Raw genomic sequence first — 23,777 nt, 5'->3', positions numbered from 1 at the left:
CATAGAGCAGAGCAGGCCCAAAATCAGATCTGATGTGACCTTTTTTGGGTCTGGGACCGACTGGGCTTTTCGTCCCCCAAACGGCAATTGCAATTTGTTTTCATGTTATTTATAGAAAATCAATTCCACGTTCTTGTCACGTACATGTCTACTAGAAAATTAAATGTTATGAGGTTTTCAAAGGGTAAGTTTTTGATGATAAGGCTATGTTTTCTTCGATTTCTAAGTGAGGAAATTTTACTTCAACTGCAATCTCTAATTAGTGGGTAAAAAAATTATGAATAATTTATGCTGAAAACTTATACATGCTTCCAAGCAGTGCCATAAAAAATGAAAGATTGAAAATAAGAAAAATAGAATTTTTTTTAGAAATGGGTTCGAAAAGGGACCACAACAAATTCAACAAGAGGAGAAATTTGAACATGTTTTTTCAAGTGAGAAATTTTATTTTTGATAAAATTGCTGATTATAAATTTAAGTAAGCTTTTCTAAGTACTTTTAGCGCTTTGCACTGACATGAAAGCATGTAAAATTTTTTTTTTTTTCATTGTAATTTCTTTTTGTTTGGTTACTTAAATTTGGATGACCACTTTGATCTAAATCAAATTGGAAGCAATGGAATTAGTCTTCCTACAAGCCCTCCTATAAAAAAGCTTAACCCTTCCTTTCAGCATCCTTTAATTTTTTTCGATTCTCAATTCAAAATTATATATGAACGGTAATTTATCCATTACGATTCAATGCACCCTCATTCAATAATCACATGCAACAATCATGCCACCGACCATCTTATCTAGGTCTCTAATTATTCTTGCATTCGACCTCAAAAAGCATAACTCAAATTAGTTTACCCGAGAAATAAAACAAAACACATTGAAGTAAATAAGCATAACATTCAATCATTTGGAAGGGTAAAAAAAAAAAAGAAGAAGAGAGAGAGAGAGAGAGAACGAAGGAAAAACAAGATCTTGGAAAGGCCCTTCCTATTGCGGTTATGAGATTTGTTGCCTTTCCTGTTTTTTTTTTATCTGCGTGCCGGTTCTTGGCAGTTTTTACTACACGAATCCGCGAAAAGAGGGTGGAAATTCGTCGAAGGTGGGAACGCACGAAGCATGGTTTCTTCTCCACGCACGCGTACGCAGGCACAAGAACATCGAGGAAATCCCCTTTTTCTTTTCATTTTCTTTGCTTTTGTTTTGATTTTTTTATATATTATTATTATTGTTCCTGCCCTTCTTGTTGTTCCCATCACTCGTGGAAACACGAAGCTGCGTCTCCCCCGGAACAACAACCCCCCAACACGTAATTCTTCCTCCCTTCCTCGGCTCTCCCGAAACCGGACCGAACCCACCTCCCGATTCCTTTGACTTCCTCAGATCCACACCTCTTTTTACGTAAAACCCAGCTCCTCTTCCCGGGTTTCGGTCCTAAAGCCGTGATTTTTCCGCTCCTCCTTCTGTGGTTGCTGCGGTGGGTTGATTCGTGAATCGGTTCTTGGTCGAATGCTGCGGGGATAACGGGGCGGAGTCTTTTTTCCTTTTTTGGGAGGGAGCGAGAGAGGGGAGTAATGGCTGGTCAGATGGTGAGACTGAGGAGAGAGACGATAAAGGCATGCATGACATGCCCTCTTTGTAATAAGCTGTTGAAGGAAGCTACCACCATATCGCTCTGCCTCCACACGTGTAAGTCCCTTGGAATTCTTCGACTTTGAGCTGATTGATGGCGTTTTTTACGATGGTTTTGATCTGGGTTCGGTCTAATTTTGGGGAATGCGATGGTGGGGCTTCTTGTTCTGTCTCTACGTGATCCGGGTTTGTGCCACTTTGGGATGTCGTCAAATGGGGGCATTAAAGATTGGACATTTTTAGCTTCTGGATTTTTGCACCGAGTTAATGTTGCTTCAGCGTGTTTTAAGTTCTGTGCGCTATAATCGGCTATAAAACAGAGAGGTTGGAGTATTCTTTCTGCAGGAATTTCGTAAATCTATTTTACTCAAATGACCCTGTGTGTGTGGCTCGTGCGGGTCTTAAAGTTCTCGATATTCGTCTCTGTGGCATTGATCTACTCTGTCTTCAACTTAGAATTGCATGAGTCTTGAACTGGAGAAATATATCCAGTAGTTGGTAAAGAATCTTTTCTGTGACTAATGCTGTTAGATATTGTGGGTTTTTTCTTTTTCCTTCTCAATTCCTAGTTCTTAATGCAGTAATAGTGCAAGTGCACTTCGAGGTTCCTCCAGTATAGAGTGTTATAAACCTATTATTGTTTTCCTTGGAAGGAAAATTATATGCCTTCCAATAACATATGAGAGATGGAAGCTGTCGTTGGTTAGTTTGATTGACTGATGGTGAAGTTTGGATTGGAGAAGTTGCCAGTCTTAGGGATACCACCTACTTTGATCTGCAAAATATACTCTGCTTCAAGTGAAAACTATTTTATTTGTCTCCGCAGCTTCAAGTACTATCACTTCAAAGTACCCTAAATGGTTATGTCCCAGCTCTGTGTTTTCTACCAGCGATCTCCTTGTGGAATTACTGATCTCATCTGAGTACCATAGCCTTTTATTTTTGCTTAGTGCACTTAAACATTTATTTATTGGATCTGAATTCGTTGTCATTTATTTCCAATGTCTTTCTTCTGATGCTTCTCGTCTGGTTGTAAGGTTATAAAGTGATCTGCAACCAGCAAAGATTGGAATAAGAAGATCGTGTAAAGATTGAATCTACTTGTGGTTGCATAAGATAGGAGATTTAATATCCTAACCTCTGGTTTTGAATTGTGCAATAGCTTCAGCTTGAATTTTGAATGTTTGAGTTTTGTTTTTAGGATGATATAATCGCCTCTCTTGTATACTTGTATACATAAGCGTAAAGATGCAAGGAATATAGAACTCTTACATTGAAATTTTGACTTCTTGCAAAGTTTTACAATGCACCAAAGCAGTTGGTCCTGAGTTTAATTCCAGGCTCCTTATTTGCACCAGAATTTTAGTTATGTACGTTTTGGTCTTAGGAGTTTTACACTTTTAACTCGTCATTTATCACAATGGTCCCACAAAACTCGTCACTTATTTTATGTTTTTTAGTAGGAAGCAAATTTTCTTTCGCTACTTTCTGTATCGATTATCTCTGACAGCCAACTCTGAATTCTTGTCAAGTTTGAGCTGTATTGTGCTCTTTCATCTTGATTTTAATAGTGGACTAAATTCAAGGGGGACTTTTCTTTGGTTCTTATTTTAGCAAGATGGTCAGCCATCTTAGGAAGTTGATGCTCATCATAAACTATTTATTTACAGGGTGCAATTACAAAAAACAAGATTCAATAGCTATATAACATGGATTCCTGCGCCCATCAGTTTCCATATGTCTTGCTGTAAACATAATCTCTTCAGATAATTAGATCATTTAGAGTGCTCAGGAGCAGTAATATCTCCTGTAGTTTATATGCCTACTTTGGTAGGATGAAGCCAAAAGGTCTAGGCACCATATGCTATCTAGGAATGTGTAGAGGATCAATTTTAAGGAATGCTGCTGAGATGAAAGAATTACGTGACATACATTTTTTTATTGGCAGTGCGACCATAGGCAGCTAATACTAAAGAGGAAAGCTAGTATTTTAGTTGAGTTGCATTGAATGGATAATCTAACTGCTGTCTGGTTAAACCCCCTGTTACATTTAGGAGCTTTTCTTGGGAAGAAATATTCTTTTGAACCGCTAATGCATGTCATCCTCTGCATTTTGTTGTCTTCTCTGATCATGTCTCAGGCAATAACATATGACCAAACTCTTGTTCCCCATCCTCTTTTCTTAAAAGTGGAGGGAAAAATGCTTTCACAAGATGGACAAGTACAATCTTAAAGTCTCTCTGGTAGAATACTTTCGCCAAATTGTAGTTTGCTTCTGATGCATTGAGGTTTCAACTGCCCCACAGTTTGCAGGAAGTGCATCTATGAGAAGCTTTCAGATGATGAAGTGGATTGTTGTCCAGTCTGCAATATTGATCTCGGGTTTCTTCCTGTGGATAAACTTAGGTTACTTGTCTTCTATAGACGTGCATACGCTGCGTCTTTCCCTGTTCCTTTGTCTTTCTGCCTCTCCACATTCCAAAGCTTTTCACTAAAGCTTGTTGATTGATGACATTCAGGCCGGACCACAATTTGCAAGACATAAGGGCCAAAGTTTTTCCTTTAAAAAGAAGAAAGATAGAGGCCCCTGAAATCATACTTCCAGTTCCCCTCCCAACCAAAAGGAAGGAGAGATCGTTATCTTCCTTGGTGGTCAGCGCACCCAAGGTGTCGATCCAGAGTGGTTTAACGGGCAGACGAACAAAATCAGTCGTGAGAAGAGCTGCGAGTTCGCGAGCACCCAGTTTTGCTTATGAGGAACCAAATAAGAAAGAAGAAGATTCTACAGGTGATTGTGCCGTGGGATCGAGCTCACCAGATTCTTCAAATAAAACAAATAAAGGGCAGGTAAAGACAGGCAAAAGCTGATTGTCTGTAGCAACTGACCACATAGATACTTTGTCAAAAGGGAACTTATTAGAGAAATTGCATGCTTCTTCTTCTTCTTCTTCTTCTTCTTCTTCTTTTCTTTTTATAATTGAAAATGCTTTATCCTAATTCAATTGCAACAGGAGTCATCTCCTGACAAGCCTTATGACCGGAAAAAACCTGTTGAAGACACAAAGGATGGTTTCCAACAAATGGAAGACAAATACGAATTATGGACACCACTCAATTGTCTTGTTGAGGCTGCTAACAGAACTAAATCTTCCAAGCCAAGTTCACATGGGCTTTCTCTTCCGAAGTTGGAGCCACTTAGTGCCCCTGATAGGGAGCCTCATGTGCCGGAGAAGAAACCCAAGGAAGAACTGCCAGATATTCCAAAAAGTGGACTTTATTTGCCTAAAAGTAAAACTAAGGACCATGGACTCAAAACAAAATTCCAAGATGACAAAAAGGCAATAACTTTGTCAGGACCAGTTAAGCGTAAAAGGATGCGTGCAACAGGTCCGAAGAAGGCAGCTGCATCTGAAGAGAGCACCACAGCACAACTCTTGTTAGATGCTTCCAGTGGCAAAGACAACAGAAGAAATCAGCCAATATGGTTTTCATTAGTTGCCTCTGAAGATATGTAAGTTGCTTAATGTCTCTTGTTTCTCATGAGGGCTTTAGTTCTTAAATAATCCTCTAATAGGATGGAGTTGCTACAGGAAAGGAGAGGCTTCTTTGCCACAGATATCTTCTTGTTACCTGAGGATTAAGTAAGTTCTTGTGGATGCTTTCCTAGTCTGTATTGAAAAGACTGCATTTGATGCTTATTTTGTGGCCAGTGTTTCTTGTCCTTCCTATAGCGAGTCTCATACATCTTTGCTTACTTTGTATTCCATTTCTAAAAGAGAAAAGTGAGAAGTTTCATGGTAGTAGTTGCACTCGCCACTACTATTGGACCAGTGCTACTTTGCTTAACTTCTTGGTGTTCTTTATAATTTTTGCCTTTCCCAAGTAGAGGCGGCTATTTTGCGTATCAAATGCATCATGTAATTTACACCATAAACTATCAAAGCTGGTAAACCAAATAAAGTTTTCTGTTTGCTTGGCAAGTTGTTTTTTTTGTTCTTCACTTCAAGACAAGTGACTCCTTGACATGTGTCCTTAATCTGTTAATCAGTGTTCAACTATCCATTTAAGGAGTTATCTGTGCATTGATGTGGTAGTGACAGTTATGAATTACATTGTTCTTGCTTTGGGCTTTGAAGTTGCGCAAGATTTTGAGTTTTTAGTATCACTTGTATCTGTCATGTCTGTGGGTGCATCCTTCCTCCGTACATTGTCCTGGGTTGATTTGATTTGAGCTATGTCATTTGAGATGATGAACCATTTGTGTTGCTGATACTCCTGTAGCATATTCTGTCACAGATTTATTGGTTACTCATTCAGTAGTGTGTACTCACTGTACCAGTGTGTCACTTTCTTTATGTTTGGATATACTGAATTTTATGACCATGAAATAGGATATCACTGAAATAGTCTTACATTCATCCTGAAGTATATTTATTGGTTTTATAATCGATCTCCCCTTTTAAGTCTCATGTGAATGGTGATTGTGTTCTAGGTAGTTTTTTTTGGTATGTGTCTTTTACTTTATCGTTGATACCATTTTTTTCCTTCTCTGGTTTGCCTAAAAATGACTCAGTAGATATATGGATATTCTTCTTTCTAGTTTTTCATTTATTATGAAGTACTGTCTCATGAAAATTTTGGGTTGCGCCTGTAGCAGCAGTACTATCTAATTTCATTATATTTGTTTTAACAAATTTGTTGGCTGGTATGGTGATGTATAACTTCAGTTCCAAGAAATGAACCGATCAAGATAGAAAATGATTAAGTGTCTCCTTTTGCATTTGACATTTTTTTTTTAATTCCCCAGGGATGGCAACGTCCCTGTCTCGATCATCCAAAAGTACCTGGTCAAGAAACTTCAACTTTCGAGTGAAGCTGAGGTGAGTCTTTGCTTTTTTTACCTCCTCAGCACCAACTCTAGGCATGCACGTTTTGATATTGCTCTACTTGTTTGATGAAATTTAGTTCCGTTTTTTCCATGCCTTTCTGCAAACTTGCAATCCCGTTTGTTGTCAAAACTGCGCTTATACTGACAACAGTGTTAAAAGACCTGAGGTGTCACAGACAGAAGGAAGGTTATAAGCATCAGATTCTGCCCAGGAATAAATAGAGCAGTGAAGCGTTAATATTTCAGTAACCTACTAGTAGTCTAGTATACAATCAGAGAGCATTGCATTTGGACTTGAACCGCAGATTGCTAATTCTCTGGTGATACTCTGTTTGTTCCTTATCATTAGAAACTTGTCCATGTAGAAAGTTTAGTAAAGAAACGAGTAACTCATTTGTCGTTAGATCTTCAGTTCTGAAAACCCACATGCTTCACTTCTAGTTGCGATATGGATTCAATATGCCTAAAAACTTGCTGATTACTACCTGATGTAGTATGGAATTTTAAGTTGGTTAGCCCTTCCTTTTTCGAGAATGCATATCTTTGAGTAGCTTCATACCCTTTTTAAGTAAGCCTGTCTACACTTATCATTAGAGAACTTGAGCTTATTGATGAGCATGTCTAATTTTTTCTTTTCCGAGTGCTAATTTGTCACAAGTAGGGTGGAACTGGATTAAGTTGTAAAATTTCTTATCATATTCTACAAACTGGCAGATGTTGGCCTGATCTGGAGATTTGAGCTAAATTAATGAGTCTAAGATAGTTAGATATAGATGCCCCCTTATTAAAATAAGATGGCTCTCTCTCTCTCTCTCTCTCTCTCTCTCTAAAGCCTGCATAAGAAGTGAGTTTGCTTTTCTTGCCTTCCTAATTCTTTAGCATTCATTGTATTTAGCAATTCATTCATTGCAGTTTGTAAAGCTAATCTATTCTCGAGAATGTTCTTAGGGTAAAGAGATCTTATGACTCCCCTTGGAATCTAAACAGTCATAAACAATGATTTCATCGTATCTTGATATGAAGTGCGGTGATGATGTCTTTGGTAGCAGACTGATTTGTAATTTACAACATCTCACTGTAATTCTGACTAGATTCTGCAGGTAAAAAAAAAATAGAAGAAGGTAGTTTAAGGGAAAAAAGAAATTGTGATCCAGAGATCAGCCTGATGCCTTCACTGCTAGATATGTATCTTAGCTGGTTGTCATATCCTCTGTCTGGGCTTCTTTCACACATATTGGTGTGGATGCCTCCTGGTGAAGCTATTGGTAACGTCAGACCATTCGCGTTACCCTATTCCAAAGAGCTCTTATGAAACAATCTCACTGAAGCCAATCTTGTCAAAAGCTACATTTGGAATGAACTATGCATCTGAGATGCCTTATTGTAATTTATTATGGTCTGACCATTCTTTATGCGGATTCTAAAAAGATCCAACTTTCCTTAATGGCCTTTTGATCTCTCATTAAACAGGTGGAGATAATGTGCCGGGGTGAGCCCGTCCTCCCAACATCGCACTTGAATAATTTGGTCGATCTCTGGTTCCGGAACGTGGCATCGTCGAAGAGGGTGGCCGCATCTGTTGGGACCTCGGCCAAAGAATTCGTGATGGTTCTGTCCTATTGCCGGAAAATCCAAGCTCCTTAAGAAGAACCTCAGTTTTTCCCCCTTTCTTCGATATAGATCAATGAATTAACTTGTTGGAAGTCATAATCATGAACGTGATGCTCAATGTCTGAGTCAATACGACAATATATGTTGTTTTGTGGCATGTCGTTACAAGTTCAAATAGAATTTGATTTGTTACATTTTAGAGACGCTTCCTCTATAGTATGATTGTACCATTTTTCTCAAATCAGGCTCTCCATCTGTTGGGGTGCTCAACAGAGTGAGTAGCTTTCGACTCAAGAATCAACCAAAACCATTGTAGTGAACATTTTTCCAGAAATCCTAATGTATCGGTAAGAAAAATTCGGTCTTTTCTACCGTATTTATCACCTCCTTACTACAAAGATACCAAATTTTGCTAATCGGGACTAGATCGTAACTCCGGTCGCTCGCAATTCATCCCATCAGTACTTGCAGCGTTTTTCTTAGTCGGGCACTCGTTTGTACCAAACTGTGATCCTGTTGATATCGAGCAAGCTTGAAGATCCTCGGTATCTTACAGAGTTGATTAACCACAGAAGGTCGAGCGAAAGTCAAAGGGATGCAAAGTAAAGTGGGGAAAGGAAGCATTTTTCATGAGGATAAAATTGTTGCCACTCAAGCTCGACTCACGGTGCTCGGGTGCTCAAAGAGTCTCCGGCATCGTATCATACCAAGGTGATCAATGAACAGGCTACAGAAATCTGAATTTTGCATCACTATTGGAAAAGGCAAAGTACCATGTATTGGTTGAGTGCCTATTCGAGACAGACTCCTGCTTTCAAAACATTCCAGAGACAAATCATCAAGCAAACAAACCCAGTAGGGAGACTAAGCCGTCTATTCGGACGACAACTCTGCGAAATGAATCCGGGAAACAGGATGCAGTCCCAGGAAATTTTGCATATTAGCAGGCATTTCCGCATGCACTCTTTCAAGCAATCATTCTCATGAAGCAAGCACTCTTCACCTATATCAGATTCCCCAATAGGGATCACGTGTTTTGAATCATGCACAATTTAAGGAAACATGAAGCTGCAACAGTACCAAACTTGCAACACCATGACAACCAAAATCCAACACACGTGTGGGCTTGCAGAGGAGTGAATGATCTGAAGCAAACATGAATTAAGCAGGAAACAACTCTAACACAATACCCTCTTCGACGGAAATCAGAATGCCGGAAATAAAAATGCCAAAATCACATAACAGATATTTGAATAACTAAACCAGATAAAAGTAGGACGAACAAGAACGACCGGAATCCATTGAAATAGCATCTACAGTTTTCCTGAGTAAATCAAAGAAAAGGTCTTCCCAGTTCAATTGGACAACACCACAAAATTATCATTCCCTCAGTGTCTTTTCGGCTACAAAACGGACGACAAGCATACCATGAGGTTCTCTGCTGCGAACGAACACGAGTACTACCACAGGTTCGATCTTTCCAAGAACACACTCTCCTGAACACAGCAGAACCACTCTTGCCTTTGTTTGCTGTCCGGGAACCAGAAGACCGCATCGAAAGATCCAAGGAGTTTCCTCAGCCATTTTCAAAAACCGAGCAACACGAAGCCAAATCTCAATGCGACAGTCACCATGAATTCTATCAAAGGCTCACATTGATCCAGATTCCATCAAAAATTCAAGAATTGCATCTCGAGCTGCTGAATCAAAAACACTGCATCATACATTACACCAAGCGAACGAACAAGCACCGTTTCGGAAAAAAATCCTCCACAATCTCTCAACGCAATCAAAATGATTACAAGACACCCTCAGAGCCCTCAAATCCGGGTATAGGCCGTGGCTCTCATCGGCTGACCGCCGACAACCGACACCAAACCGCCCTCGGCCGCGGTCTCTTCATCCACATACAAGTTGTCCGGATTCCGGAACGCGGAATGCAGCCCTAGGAGGAAAACCGCGATCAACAGCGCGACCAGCACGTTCAGCCCCACGTCGGTCAGCACCAGAGCGACGACGGTCACCAGGCCGAGCGCCGCCATCACGATCCTATCGTCGATGGTCCGACCGAAGACCACCAGCGGGCTGTCGCGGGCGAAGTAGAGGAAGTACCAGCCGACGAAGACGGCGATGAAGACGATCATCGAGACCGGGTGCCACAGGAGGCTCAGGAAGAGGATGCCGAGGGCGACCATGGCGTAGTTGACGCGGAAGTGGTCGCAGTTGCGGCGGATGCGGGCGGTGGCGTCGGCGTAGCCGTGGGGGAGGGAGAGGGCGGTGACGTCGAGGAACTCGCGCCAGGGGCGGCGGGTGGCGAGGAAGGAGGACGCGGCGGCGCGGGCGCCGCCGACGGAGGGGTGTAGGAGAGGGTGGCGAAGGGGGTCTGGGAGGTCGGCCTCGCGGTGGCGGCGGCGGTGGTGGTCGGCGGCGGTGGTGGTCGCGGCGGCGCCGTAGCCGGAAGGCGGCGGCGGCGCCGACGATTTTGCCCGCATCGTTGATGTGTGGGATTCGTTGCGCGGGACTCGAGATCTGGAGTCGTCCTTATGTTGAGTTGACTCGGCGCTGGAACGATTCTTCGCCGAGTCGACTCCGCCAGGAACGCGTTCTTGCCAGCAAAAACTCGTGCGATGAATTTAAATTCCAAAAATTCAGGGTCGGTTTGTGTCTTTTTTTTTCTTTCTTTTTTTAACTAATCTTGAAATTATGAAAAATATTATATATTACAAATTTACGTATCAGTACTTGTACTTGTACGTATTGAAATTCTTAGTCTTTTCAGACTAAGAAAAAAGTCAAATGCGTTCGTCACGAAATTTGGATTATAAGCAGAGCAATAGAAAGTGTATATGGACTCACCCTAAAGTAAAAGCAATTCCTTATATTTTAATATTCGCATGAAAAATACAAATAAATGACTTCCGTTAGCTCTCCATTGGTACTCCGTAGAGCAGGAAAAAAATAAATATGTGACACGAAATTAATTATTTGTGTATTTTTGACGCAATTCATGTATTCTCAAAAATAGATTGAATGCAGACTAATCATTAAAAACTTAATGATCGCTAGCTACAACATGAGTCTAACATCGGTTGAACAATTTAAACATGCTGCTTGGGATTAGCTTAATCCGTAAGAAATGTCTAAATTCTTGTCCAAGCTTAATAAAGTATAACTTTGAAATGTTATGCCTTAACATTCATATGTTGTGGAATTTTTTAGCATTGAAAAAGTAAAAAGTCAAAAGGTAAATAACAACTTTAGGTAGACTTTCTACAAATGAATGTCGAGTGTGAGAAAGAGTTGGAAGGCAAATGGTTTATGATCTTGGAATTAGAAGTGTATGATTTTCCTTTCATGTTTTAGAAGATTTATCACATTTCCTTCCGATCTACATATGGGAGTTCAATAAATATGCTTTTGGAAATTTGACAGCCCGAACTCTCTTCATATACAAATCCTCTCTATTCCAACTTCAATGGTGATCATAAGAGCAATCGATGTCTCGATGAATTATGAAGATTTGCTTTATCGAAATGTTAATCTTATTAGTTCAACCTATTTTAGTTGTCTTTCATACAGTGATTATAAGGATAATGTGAGAAAGATGGACCTAAATGTAGACTGCCAATTAGCTTCGTCATGATTACTAGAGAAGAAATTTCCTATCGCGTCAATGATGATGCGAGACGTATTAATGGACCACTAATTATTTGGTTCAACCAATCATTTCACATGGAACGAGCATCCGCTTAACCCTATTGGTAATGCTCTGTCTATCCTCCCTCGTTTCACGAATTCAGATTTGTTCTGCAACATTAGAGGGTCCAATCGGAAAAATGTAAGAAGTTACTAGGCTGAGATGAAAATAAAAAAGACCAGATTGCGCAAATACACGGAAAACCATTCCTTAATCTCCAATTTTCCACATAACGGTGGAGTAATAAATAATAAATGACGATGATGTCAAAATCCAAAATCGCATTTTGCTAATCGGAAAATCATCATCGCGAGAGCAGAGGCGAGGGAAGACGAAGAAGAAGAAGCAGAAGAAGCAGAAGATTCTCTCTCTCTCTCTCTCTCTCTCTCTCTTTCTCTCTCCTCCGTCTCTCTCTCTCTCCAAAAACCCTAGCCAGAACCGCACCGCGAATTCCCTTCCGTTCGATCCGCGAAACCCTAATTTTCCATGAGCTCTTCTGCGTAGATCTCGGAGGAGCAGCGAGGATTCGTCGCGGTCGCGAATGGCGGGGGCCGAGCTAGGGCAGCAGACGGTGGAGTTCTCGGCCCTCGTGGGCCGGGCGGCGGAGGAGTCGTTCTCCTCGCTCAAGGAGCTCGTGGAGAAATCCAAGTCCGGGGACCAGTCCGACACCGAGAAGAAGATCAGCCTGCTCAAGTACCTGGTGAAGACCCAGCAGCGGATGCTCCGGCTCAATGTCCTGGCCAAGTGGTGCAAGCAGGTCGGGATTTTTTTTCGGATGCTTTTGGAGAGTGATTTTGATTAGTGGGTGATTACTCTTTATCGAAGGTGTTTTCTGAAGATAGCGATTTTAAGCGTCTGTGCCGCTGGGAAGGAGTAAATTCAGCTATTCTCCGTTGTGTTTTCGGAAAAGTTCTGATTTTTGCGCCGTTTGAGTTTTAGGGTCCTGCGAATGGGTTTCGGCTTGCCATTTTGCTTTGGCGGAAAAAATCTGGAAGTGGGGTTAATTCCTTTGGAGAAAACGATTTAATTCATACGATTTCAATCTCTAAGAAGAATGTAAAGATTTGTTTTGCAGTTAGACCTTCATTCTGAATATTAACAGATTTTTTTTATCTACCGTGGTTGACGTAGAAATTGGAGGAGAATTTCTCCCTGGGTGCTTTACCAGGTGAATGGGTTGCCTCAGAGTTTGCTCTCTGCTTAGAGTTCCTGTTTCTTAGTCTCGGGTCTTCACTTAGAACTGATCTCCAGAATGAATTTTAATAACAATGCCCTGGAAGGAATATAGAGGTTGTAGTTTTAAGTTTCGATTTCCATAGATATTGCCTTCAGCTTCTATTCTTCTTCTTATGTATATATCCTAACGAGAGAGTAGGTGGACTGTTGCAAAGCAATCAACTTGCTGTTTAGGGCAGACAGACTCAACTGCTCTGATGTTTAGGAGCTGTTGAGGCTTAGAGTTGCTGTAGGTTTGATAAATCAGTTATTGACAACATGGGAACAATTCCTGTGCAGCTTTGCTGTTGAAATTTTGTATGGTAATGTTTTCCTTCAAGAGAGGGGTCTTCAATGTCATTAGAGAGAGTCTTCAATTAATTAATGCATGGTTAGATTTTAAGGATAGATTATAGATGAGGCTGGATGATATTAAATGGGAAATCTGCCCCTTAACACTGTTACTCTTGTTATGCTTTTTATGCGCCGATAGTAAGAAGCATGTTCATTGGTTACTTTTAACTTTTATTTATCTTTTTGCTGGATACAAGTCTCATCATTGCAATCCTTCTTTTAATTGTCATTCTTGTGAACTTTTGACTTGCAGGTTCCACTGATACAGTACTGTCAGCAGCTCTCGTCAACCCTATCAAGTCATGATACATGTTTCACTCAAGCGGCAGATTCATTGTTTTTCATGCACGAAGGGCTTCAGCAAGCTCGTGCTCCTGCGTATGATGTTCCCTCTGCAATTCAAGTTCTTCTCACTGGAAATTACCAGCGGCTACCAAAATGTATAGAGGATGTTGGTGCTCAAGGAGTTTTAACTGAAGAAGAGCAAAAACCTGTTTTAAAGAAGTTGGACACGCTTGTTCGGACTAAGTTACTTGAACTTTCAATTCCTAAGGAAATATCTGAAGTCAAAGTTTCTGATGGTACAGTGTTGCTTAGTGTGGATGGGGAGTTTAAGGTTTTAGTCACTCTTGGCTACCGGGGACACCTGTCAATGTGGAGGATATTGCACTTGGAGCTTCTTGTCGGTGAGAAAAATGGACCAATAAAGTTGGAAGAGTCACGAAAGCATGTTCTTGGTGATGATTTAGAGAGACGCATGTCAGTGGCAGAAAACCCTTTTTTAACGTTATATTCAGTTCTGCATGAGCTTTGCATTGCCCTTGTCATGGACACGGTCATAAGGCAAGTGCAGTTGCTTCGACAGGGAAGATGGAAAGATGCAATTCGCTTTGAGCTCATTTCTGATGGTGGTCCGAGTCATACTGGACCTTCAAGTTCGCAAATAAATCAAGACGGGGAAGTTGATTCAGCTAGCTTGCGCACACCAGGATTGAAAATAATGTATTGGTTAGATTTCAGTAAGGGCTCTGGTACATCTGATTCATGCCCTTATGTAAAGATTGAACCTGGGCCTGATCTACAGATTAAATGCCTTCATAGCACTTTTGTCATAGATCCTTTAACTGGCAAAGAAGCAGAATTTTCTCTTGATCAGAGTTGCATCAATGTTGAAAAGTTGCTGCTAAGAGCTATATGTTGTAATAGATATACTCGTCTGCTAGAAATTCAGAAGGAATTGGCTAAAAATAGTCAGATCTGCCGAGCTGCAGGTGATGTTACTCTTCTTTCTCACACGGACGAGCTTGATGTTGACTTTAAGAAGGTTAGTTTCCTCTGTACATTCCTTTTCCATTGAGTTTGCTTGATGCATTGTCCGCTGAATTCTTATCTATCTAGGCAATCAACTAATGGGTAATCTATTCTGTTCTGCCGAGTAATTCTTTCTCTCCGGGCTTGCTTTCTAAGATTTTGCATAATTGTATTTGGGCGTATGAAACCTGATCTCCCATGCTCATTGTAGATGCTGGTGTTTAGTCCGGTTTCCTAAGTTTGTGACTTTGAAGCGATATCTTGATTTGAGTGTTGTGTGGTGCTTCTCGGATTTGTTGGTTTCTGGAATGTCAACTAAGTGAGCGTGGGGCTTCTGTTTGGATGTTAGTGGTAGTGGGTTTCTGATTGCTGATGCGTTGGGGCTTTTCTTGATCTAGGCGGACACTGATATAATATTTCTCAGTGAAGCTCTCTTTAGAGACGTGAATTATTATTCTCCATGTTCTAATATCAGTTTTTTTTGGAAGTAGTTTGTTTATGTTATTATAATTTTGATGTGTAGTGAATGTTTTCAGTCAATATTCAATCTACCGACATACCTCATAGGGTAGTGTGCATGTGAATCTGTAAGGATGGTGTGAGTCTTCTAGGTGATTAACTGAGAATGAGGTCTTTACTATTGTTTGCATAGACCAAGAATAATGGTACTGAATTTCTTTTTCCTAATTAATTTATGTGTGCAGAAGTATACAGAGTACGAGGGGCATGAAGTGTTGCATGTGCGTGCATATGGCTCGGCATTTTTCACTCTTGGGATTAACATAAGGTCTGTCTTTGTATCCAACACAAGCTTTTTCCCTGTTCTTATTACTCTCCTTTTTATCACTCTTGTTTCACCTCCCTCCCTTCTTGCTTCTCTCATATGTGCAGTAGTGTGATCACTTTCAGAGTCTTATTAGAGGATGATAGAATTAAAACACGGATAAAGGTTTTTCCCCCCTAATGGATAGAATTGAAGCAGCAGGATGAATATTAGGTCCAAGATTGGTTATAATTCCTTGTACATTACCTTGATTTCATACAATAGGAAGGGATAAAATGCCTTATCTTACTGGAGTGTACTCATGGTTTCTCCTTTTTGCCATATTTTACTGGCAATTTTTGGCTGCAGGAATGGTCGATTTCTTCTCCGGTCTACTCAAAATATTCTCTCACCTTCTGCATTATCAGAATGTGAGGAAGCTTTAAATCAGGGAAGCATAAATTCTGCTGAAGGTTTTATGAGCTTAAGAAGTAAAAGTATATTGCACTTGTTTGCATCAATTTCAAGGTTCTTAGGCCTCGAGGTAACATTTCTCTATTTGATATGTTAATATATATAGTGCCAGGCATTCATATGCATTTATTTTTTGCTGAAGTTGGGTGGAATGCTCCTTGCAGGTTTATGAAAATAACTTTGCCGCAGTAAAAATTCCCAAGAGCATTGCTAATGACTCAGCTATGTTGTTGTTGGGGTTTCCAGATTGTGGGAGCTCCTACTTTTTGTTGATGCAGCTTGACAATGATTTTAAACCTCTATTTAAATTGATAGAGACCCAACCAGATATGTCCGGAAAAATTAATTCTTTTGGTGACTCGAATCGTGCAACCTGTGTTAAGAAAATTGACATCGATCAGATGCAGATGCATGAAGATGACTTCAATTTTAGTTTTATTGACAAAGAAAAACTACAATCCTTCTTGCCTAGTGCTGGAGGTCCAAACCCAAATTTGGAAGGAGGTCTTCTTTCTGAATTGATCCTTGAAGGTTCTATGCAAATGGCAGGATGTCCGCCATCAAGTTTTTCATCTGTTGTTGATGAAGTGTTTGACCTAGAGAAGGGAAATGCTATGCCTCCTTTGTCCATTCAAAATTTCCCTTCGTCATTCAGTACATCTGCTTCTCAGTATGGTTCCATTCCGATGAATCTTCATAATGTCAAAGCAGGAACCCCTTCTCCTAAGTGGGAGGGAGGTGCCCTGCTATCACAAGTAAATAATAATTCAAGATTTTCGCATGTGACACCTCAATATAGTGGCTCGTTGTATTCAGCAGGCAATGTCAGAGGCTCCGTACCATCCAGTTCCTTGAGTTCTCTTTCTTCTGCCACTGGAAGGAGCGCAAACATGATGAGATTATCTGCTTCAAAGTCTGATCAGGACTTGACTTCTCTTAGATCTCCAGGTTCAGTTGAGGTAGCTTCTTATACAACAATAGAGGATGATCAGATAAGGTTGCTTAAAGATCCTGCGAAAGACGCAATATCTGCAAGGTCGTCTCAATTGTTGTCTCCACCACGACCCACTGGCACTTTGGTTCCTGGGCCTAGCGGAAAGTTTACTGGACCTAAAAGTGGAACTTATAGCTCTGTTGGTGGATCTATGAAAGTTTCTGCACCAAATTCATGGGTTACAACTCCCGTATGTAAGACAACTTCACCAATATTTGTAGTAATGTATTTTATTTTTTTTCATTTTTAGAGCACAAGAATTGTTAAGCATTTTTTATCAATATAATTTCACTATTTCAGCTCCAGCAGTGGATTCAGCTGTTCATACCACATGTCAAGAGGTTATTCCTAAGCATGAGAAGACATCACGCAAACGCACAGTTTCTGATATGTTAAACTTGATTCCATCTCTGCAAAGTCTAGAATCTGGTGTTAAGTCCTGCAAGAGAAGAAGAGTCTTAGACGTAGCCACCAGTCAAGAGCCTTCCTCCGAAGCAGTGAATCTGACGGAAACAATTTCTAGAAGCTGTGGGTACAGCTATGGGAAACTTATAGCTGAAGCCAACACAGGGAATGTTCCATCCAGCATTTATGTCTCTGCTTTGCTACACGTAGTCAGGCATTGTTCACTAAGCATCAAGCATGCCAGACTAACTAGCCAAATGGAAGCCCTGGACATTCCATATGTTGAAGAAGTGGGTCTGCGAAATGCTTCCTCCAAGATATGGTTCCGACTTCCATTTGCCAGAGGCGATTCTTGGCAACAAATATGCCTGCGGCTTGGTGGACCTGGAAGTATGTATTGGGATGTTAAGATAAATGACCAGCACTTCAGAGATTTATGGGAACTTCAAAAGGGGAGTAGTACCACCCCATGGGGCTCTGGTGTTCGTATCGCCAATACATCTGATGTTGATTCCCATATACGCTATGATCCAGAAGGCGTTGTTCTTAGCTATCAATCTGTTGAAGCAGATAGTATCGAAAAGTTGGTGGCAGATATTCAAAGACTCTCTAATGCCAGAATGTTTGCTCTTGGAATGCGGAAATTGCTTGGTGTGAAATCGGATGACAGACAAGAGGAAGTTCCTGTGAATTCTGATGTTAAAGCACCTACTGGGGCCAAATATGGTGCAGAGACTGTCGATAAGTTTGCAGAGCAGATGAGGAGGATCTTCAGAATTGAGGCGGTTGGGTTAATGAGCTTATGGTTTAGTTTTGGTTCTGGTGTTCTGGCTCGCTTTGTTGTTGAGTGGGAATCGGGTAAAGAGGGTTGTACCATGCATGTTTCTCCTGACCAACTTTGGCCCCATACAAAGGTAGATTCTTTTGGTACTTTTTTGTATGACAATCCGCCTAAATGTCAAGTTGAATCCCGTTTTCTTTGCTTTATCTTTAGATCATGAAGTTTCTCTTTCAAGTGTTTCTGCTATTGTTATCCCTGAACTCGAGCACGATGTATAGTCGATTCTCTTAAATGGATTTGAGTATGCAGGTGTGGCCATTGGTAGTCTTCAGTGCATGTTTAGTTCTTGTTTATGTTTGCTTGCTTCTTGGTTTTTGAAGAAGTTCAACAAGAGTGGAATAATTGGATTGTCCGTATTGCCATAAGGCGGAACAGGAAAGCAAATCTAGGACATAATGCAGTTTAAAGGATTAGGACTTTTAGGATTCCTTAGTTTGGATGGGATGGAATGTGTCAAATGAAGATGTTTGCAAGGAACTTTTCAGTTGTAATATGAAGGTATTGACATGAAGTGATCGCTATATGAGGATTTCTTCTTAATGGCCAAAAAAGAAAAGGAATTTCTTCTTTAGCATGTCTGTTCATGCAAGATAAGGGAAGTAATGGGGAAATGTAAAATTCACCATTGATTTGTAGTGTTAAAAATGACAAACTGTTTTGGGTTGCAGATGTTTCACAAATTTGGGATGACGTCTATGAGGTCTTTTCATTGCTTTGGGTTTTTTCATGCAATTTACATCATGAACCACCCTTTGATAGCATCTTCTGATGATGATATTGTGGCAATGTGTGTCAATCCTTGAATGTGCTTTTATTTCTTTTAATTTTGTTGATTTGTGCTTTTATTTCTTTAATTTTGTTGAGACACGATATTTAAATGGTTACTTGACATATATTTCGTCGTACCATGAATTTCTTCTTGTAGCTTAAGCTCCTTAAGCATAGCTGTCTCAATATGGATTGCTGAAACTTTTAATAGCCCTATCATTAAATCTATTTTTTAAGAAAATAAATGTGTCTATATCACTCTGCAACCTGTCTTTTTTTCATTCATATTCTTTCTGAATGTCTTCTCACTCACATGTTGATCTTCTTGACACAGTTTCTCGAAGACTTCATTAATGGAGCTGAAGTTGCATCCTTGTTGGATTGTATTCGCCTCACTGCTGGACCCTTGCATTCTCTTGCGGCTGCCACTCGACCTGCACGAGCTACACCAGTTTCTGGAATGCCAGGGGTAACAGCAGCTCTTTCATCTATGTCAAAACAAACAGGATTTGTTCCGTCACATGGTTTACTATCAAGCAGTTCAGCCACCCATGTTGGTCAGGGTGCCTCTATCCATGCAGGGAATCCCGCTCTGCCTTCTGCAACGGGCCCACCTGGGAGTCATAACCTTCAGGGAGCTGCAATGTCAGCTACTGCAGTGCGTGGTGGTCCTGGTATTGTTCCTAGCTCATTACTGCCCATTGATGTCTCTGTTGTACTGCGTGGACCCTATTGGATAAGGATCATCTATCGCAAACATTTTGCGGTTGACATGCGCTGCTTTGCTGGAGATCAAGTATGGTTGCAACCAGCAACACCTCCTAAAGGGGGTCCGTCAATTGGGGGATCGTTACCCTGTCCACAATTTCGACCGTTCATAATGGAGCATGTTGCCCAAGAATTGAATGGTTTAGAACCTAATCTAGGCGGAAGCCAACAGACCATTGGACTAGGAAATTCAACCACCGCAAACTCAGGTTCCAATGCACAGCTTTCTGCTGCCAATGGCACTAGAGCAAATCTTAGTTCCGCCTCCATTTCCAGAGCAGGAATCCAAGTTGCTCCTGGGAATCGTTTGGGAAATGCCCAGGCAGGATCTTCAACCTTGGGAGCTTCCGGTCCTGGATTGCCACTACGAAGATCCCCTAACACAGTTGTCCCAGCACATGTGAAAGGGGAGTTGAATACAGCCATAATTGGATTAGGTGATGATGGGGGCTATGGAGGTGGATGGGTACCACTTGTTGCTCTCAAGAAGGTTTTGAGAGGAATTCTCAAGTACCTTGGGGTGCTATGGCTATTTGCTCAGTTACCAGATCTTCTGAAAGAAATTCTTGGTTCAATTTTGAATAACAATGAGGGTGCACTCCTGAATCTTGACCAGGAACAACCTGCTCTGCGCTTTTTTGTGGGGTATGTGAGAGCTTAAACTTTTGATTAATTATACATCTTGCACCTTTCAGATATGGATGTCGTAGCTCCAATCATCTTATCATTCTGTATCTCAACATAAAGCCTGTTATAACTGGGTCCTGTGTTAATTCAAACTTTTGTGAATTGCTCAAAATAATTTTGGAAACTGAAGGGATAACATGAGTGTATTCTGGAAATAAGAACCTTGCTTGATTGATGTTGGAAGCTGGCGAACGAGGAAGGGAGACTGTCAGATACAAATATGTGCTCTATGTTCCTAGTTCCTTCAAGTTATTATCTTCTAATGTTTGGTAGGAGAATTTCTTCATGTAGCAGCAGTAGTTTCATCGCTGTATTGCTTTGTTAGTCTCAATTAGATTGATATGGAGATTTTGCTTGACATAAAATAATTTGACACTAGTACATCCTGAATTCGATTGAAATTGTTATGCTCCTGAATTTGATGGACTGTCTTTCTGCAGGGGATATGTATTTGCTGTAAGTGTACACAGAGTTCAACTTCTTCTGCAAGTCCTCAGTGTGAAGCGCTTTCATCAACAACAACAGCAGCAGCAACAGCAGCAGAACTCATCAACTACTCAAGAGGAACTTACTCAATCTGAAATCGGGGAGATCTGTGACTACTTCAGCCGTCGAGTAGCTTCAGAGCCTTATGACGCTTCTCGTGTTGCATCATTCATTACTCTCCTCACATTGCCCATATCAGTATTGAGGGAGTTTTTGAAATTAATAGCATGGAAGAAAGGATTGTCCCAGACACAAGGCGGAGATATAGCACCTGCACAAAAGCCCCGCATCGAACTGTGCCTCGAGAACCACACAGGGTTCAACATGGGTGAAAATGCGGGCCAATCTTCTGTATGCAAGAGCAACATTCATTATGACAGGCCTCGAAATTCGGTTGACTTTGGGTTGACTGTTGTTCTGGACCCTGCCCACATCCCTCACATCAATGCTGCCGGCGGGGCCGCTTGGCTTCCCTATTGCGTCTCTGTGCGACTCAGGTACTCCTTTGGTGAGAACTCCCACGTCTCTTTTCTTGGAATGGAAGGGAGCCACGGTGGAAGGGCTTGCTGGTTGCAAAAGGACGACTGGGACAAATGCAGACAGAGAGTTTCTCGGACTGCTGAAACTTCTTCAGCAGGTGATGCTACTCAAGGCAGGCTGAGAGCAGTTGCAGACAACGTGCAGAGAGCTTTGCACATATGCCTCCAGGGATTAAGGGATAGTAGTGGGACTGGGAGCTCTGGCGTGTTATAAACCTGTAGAAGTTACTTAGGTGAAGTATGTACCCCCTTTTTAGCGACGGGGAGGCTAGGGATCTTCCTTTTTCCGTGTTCGCGCAGTTGAAATCTTGGCATTCAGAAGTCTCCCCCGCGATTCAAGATGAAGATTTTCAAGGATGGGCAAGGATTATGAGGGCGCAGCCCTAGACTTACTTGAGCTGTTCGCTAACCCAGGGATCTCTTGATAAAAGCTGGCGTAGGACTGACGTTGGGGCGTTAATGAAGTTTGTATTTTGCTGATATGTTGGAGATGCGGTTTTCCTTGTACAGAGAACACCAACCTATCAAACACTGTACAAAATAATTTGTCTCTTAGGTGGAGTTACCAAATTGAAAGTAGCTATAGCCACAGCGTAGTTTCCTTTCTATTATTGCCTGAAAATGCTAATCAGTAGACCTCTGAAAAGGCGCTCTCTCCCTGGCCAATGATACCTTGTTGTCAATATACTCGTTCAGCGTCGAACCTAGCATTACCTAGGCTAGTATAATCCACGACGATGAGTGAGATGGGTTTGATAATCCCGATACATGAGATGCGATCGCACTGAAGGATGAACCTGAACAACTGAAATTAACCGCAATTGAATGATCAAAGGAAAATGCCAAGTTTTTCGATAAGCAGAGACTCCAATGCTAGGCCTACTGGTAAACAGCCTAGAGCGATATCGAGTCAAGCATGATGGGTTCTTCGCGGCACTAAATTCTACAGCAGCCTGTTTCCTCGGATGGGTTTGATTCGCTGTGTAGGTATGCCGAACGGATATAATTAGGACAACCAAATGTACTTGAAAAGAGTGATAAGATCTAGTTCAGACAGGATATGCGGTGCTTTAGATCTAATGTGAACGCGATCATTGACACAGGAATCAAATCCTTCTTGTGTCCTGATCCCGTGGATCGAAAAATTAAGAAACAATTATCAAGATAGTGTGAGAAACATGACAAATCTGCAAGGGACACGGTTTCAGACGAACCTCTTTTTCCGGAATCTGTACTGATCTAAGCCAGAACTTAATCAACTGCAAATCACATCTACACAGATAACGAAATGACTTAGCCTGCTTCAGCTTCAACATGTGCTGTCCATCCCTTTGGCTCTGGTGGTCCACTCGCTTTTTCTAATTGTTTCTCATTATTAAGAAATTGTAACAAAGATATAATACAAGCTTGTTCTATAACGATAGTAATTAATCGTTATTGTTTTAGTGTTAATTTATATATCCGTCTAGATAATATTTTTTTCTTGCTCACCAATAAATCGACTAATTAAACTCATCTTTCCATAATTAATTCAATCCCCCAATTTGATTGGGGGCAAACGCTTACAAAAAGATAACTTGGATTAAAGAAAGATTCAATTGGAGGTCGTGTCAGAATCTAATCAATGGACAGATGCTAATGCAAGTGCTGACATGAAGATGTTGCCCGAGTCCTAACCCACCAAGAAATCAATGATTAAAAAGCCATAATCATGGCGGCTCTCTCCCAATTAGACATGTTTGTTTTATGGTGGATTCCTTTTGAGTATTCGATTCCCTTGACTGGTAGGTGGAGATAGAGTAAACGAACTACTGCTTATCAGCTTTATCTGAACTTCAACTTGTGTCAAGATAAGTGCGCGACCACCTGTCATTGTCCAAGATCCAAAAGAAAATTCAGTAAAAATCCCAACACGGGCCCTCCAACAATAATGGTACCAGAAAGAAAGGACTAAACTTTTTTGTCGTGGATGAGCACATGGTGGCGTGTCCCACGAGCCCCAACCCCCACGAGCAAGTATTCCTTTTTCTGCAGCAAATTTGTGCTAATTTCGATCCTAACCCTCGAAACGTTTTCAAATTATACAACCGATTCCGTTCGCGTCGAATTATAATGGATGTATAATGGCACATCCGTATCATCGATTACAATAGGAATAGGAAAGACAAGTTCATATACGAGCTTTATGTAAAATCCCGACATTAAAAGTGAAAGCGAACTCCCACGGGAATATGAAAGGCAAGTTGATATATGAGCTTTTTGCAAGATCTCGGCATTAAAAATGAAAGCGAAATTTCGTATCCGAGAAATTCTTATCAAAATTTATAGAGCCCTTATCGTTCCACGCATGC

At 41.0% G+C, this 23,777-nt stretch overlaps 3 protein-coding genes across 3 annotated transcripts; 2 read left to right on the top strand and 1 right to left on the bottom strand.

The window, feature by feature from the left end:
• Nucleotides 1–1,028: 1,028 nt before the first annotated feature.
• On the top strand, nt 1,029–8,365 carry LOC104432516 (E3 ubiquitin protein ligase DRIP2). The gene is made up of 7 exons (XM_010044954.3): nt 1,029–1,682; nt 3,932–4,031; nt 4,145–4,472; nt 4,637–5,136; nt 5,216–5,266; nt 6,433–6,505; nt 7,984–8,365. Exons 1-7 carry the CDS (start codon nt 1,568–1,570, stop codon nt 8,155–8,157), a joined length of 1,341 nt encoding a protein of 446 aa, XP_010043256.1. The 5' UTR covers nt 1,029–1,567; the 3' UTR covers nt 8,158–8,365.
• Nucleotides 8,366–9,399: 1,034 nt separating this feature from the next.
• Nucleotides 9,400–10,738, bottom strand: LOC104432513 (PRA1 family protein E). Its single transcript, XM_010044953.3, has one exon. It carries the CDS (start codon nt 10,614–10,616, stop codon nt 9,945–9,947), a length of 672 nt encoding a protein of 223 aa, XP_010043255.2. The 5' UTR covers nt 10,617–10,738; the 3' UTR covers nt 9,400–9,944.
• A 1,364-nt stretch (nt 10,739–12,102) lies between these two features.
• LOC104435261 (mediator of RNA polymerase II transcription subunit 14) lies at nt 12,103–22,034 on the top strand. Its single transcript, XM_039307639.1, has 8 exons — nt 12,103–12,578; nt 13,644–14,714; nt 15,406–15,488; nt 15,834–16,008; nt 16,103–17,126; nt 17,233–18,251; nt 19,281–20,359; nt 20,842–22,034. The coding sequence occupies exons 1-8, from the start codon at nt 12,363–12,365 to the stop codon at nt 21,638–21,640; spliced, it is 5,466 nt and encodes a 1,821-aa protein (XP_039163573.1). The 5' UTR covers nt 12,103–12,362; the 3' UTR covers nt 21,641–22,034.
• Nucleotides 22,035–23,777: the final 1,743 nt, after the last annotated feature.

Source organism: Eucalyptus grandis, chromosome 2 (genome assembly GCF_016545825.1).
Source record: "Eucalyptus grandis isolate ANBG69807.140 chromosome 2, ASM1654582v1, whole genome shotgun sequence".
NCBI classification, from domain to species: domain Eukaryota; kingdom Viridiplantae; phylum Streptophyta; class Magnoliopsida; order Myrtales; family Myrtaceae; genus Eucalyptus; species Eucalyptus grandis.
The sequence above is the reverse complement of the archived record's forward strand: the minus strand, read 5'-3'. Positions and strand labels throughout refer to the sequence as shown.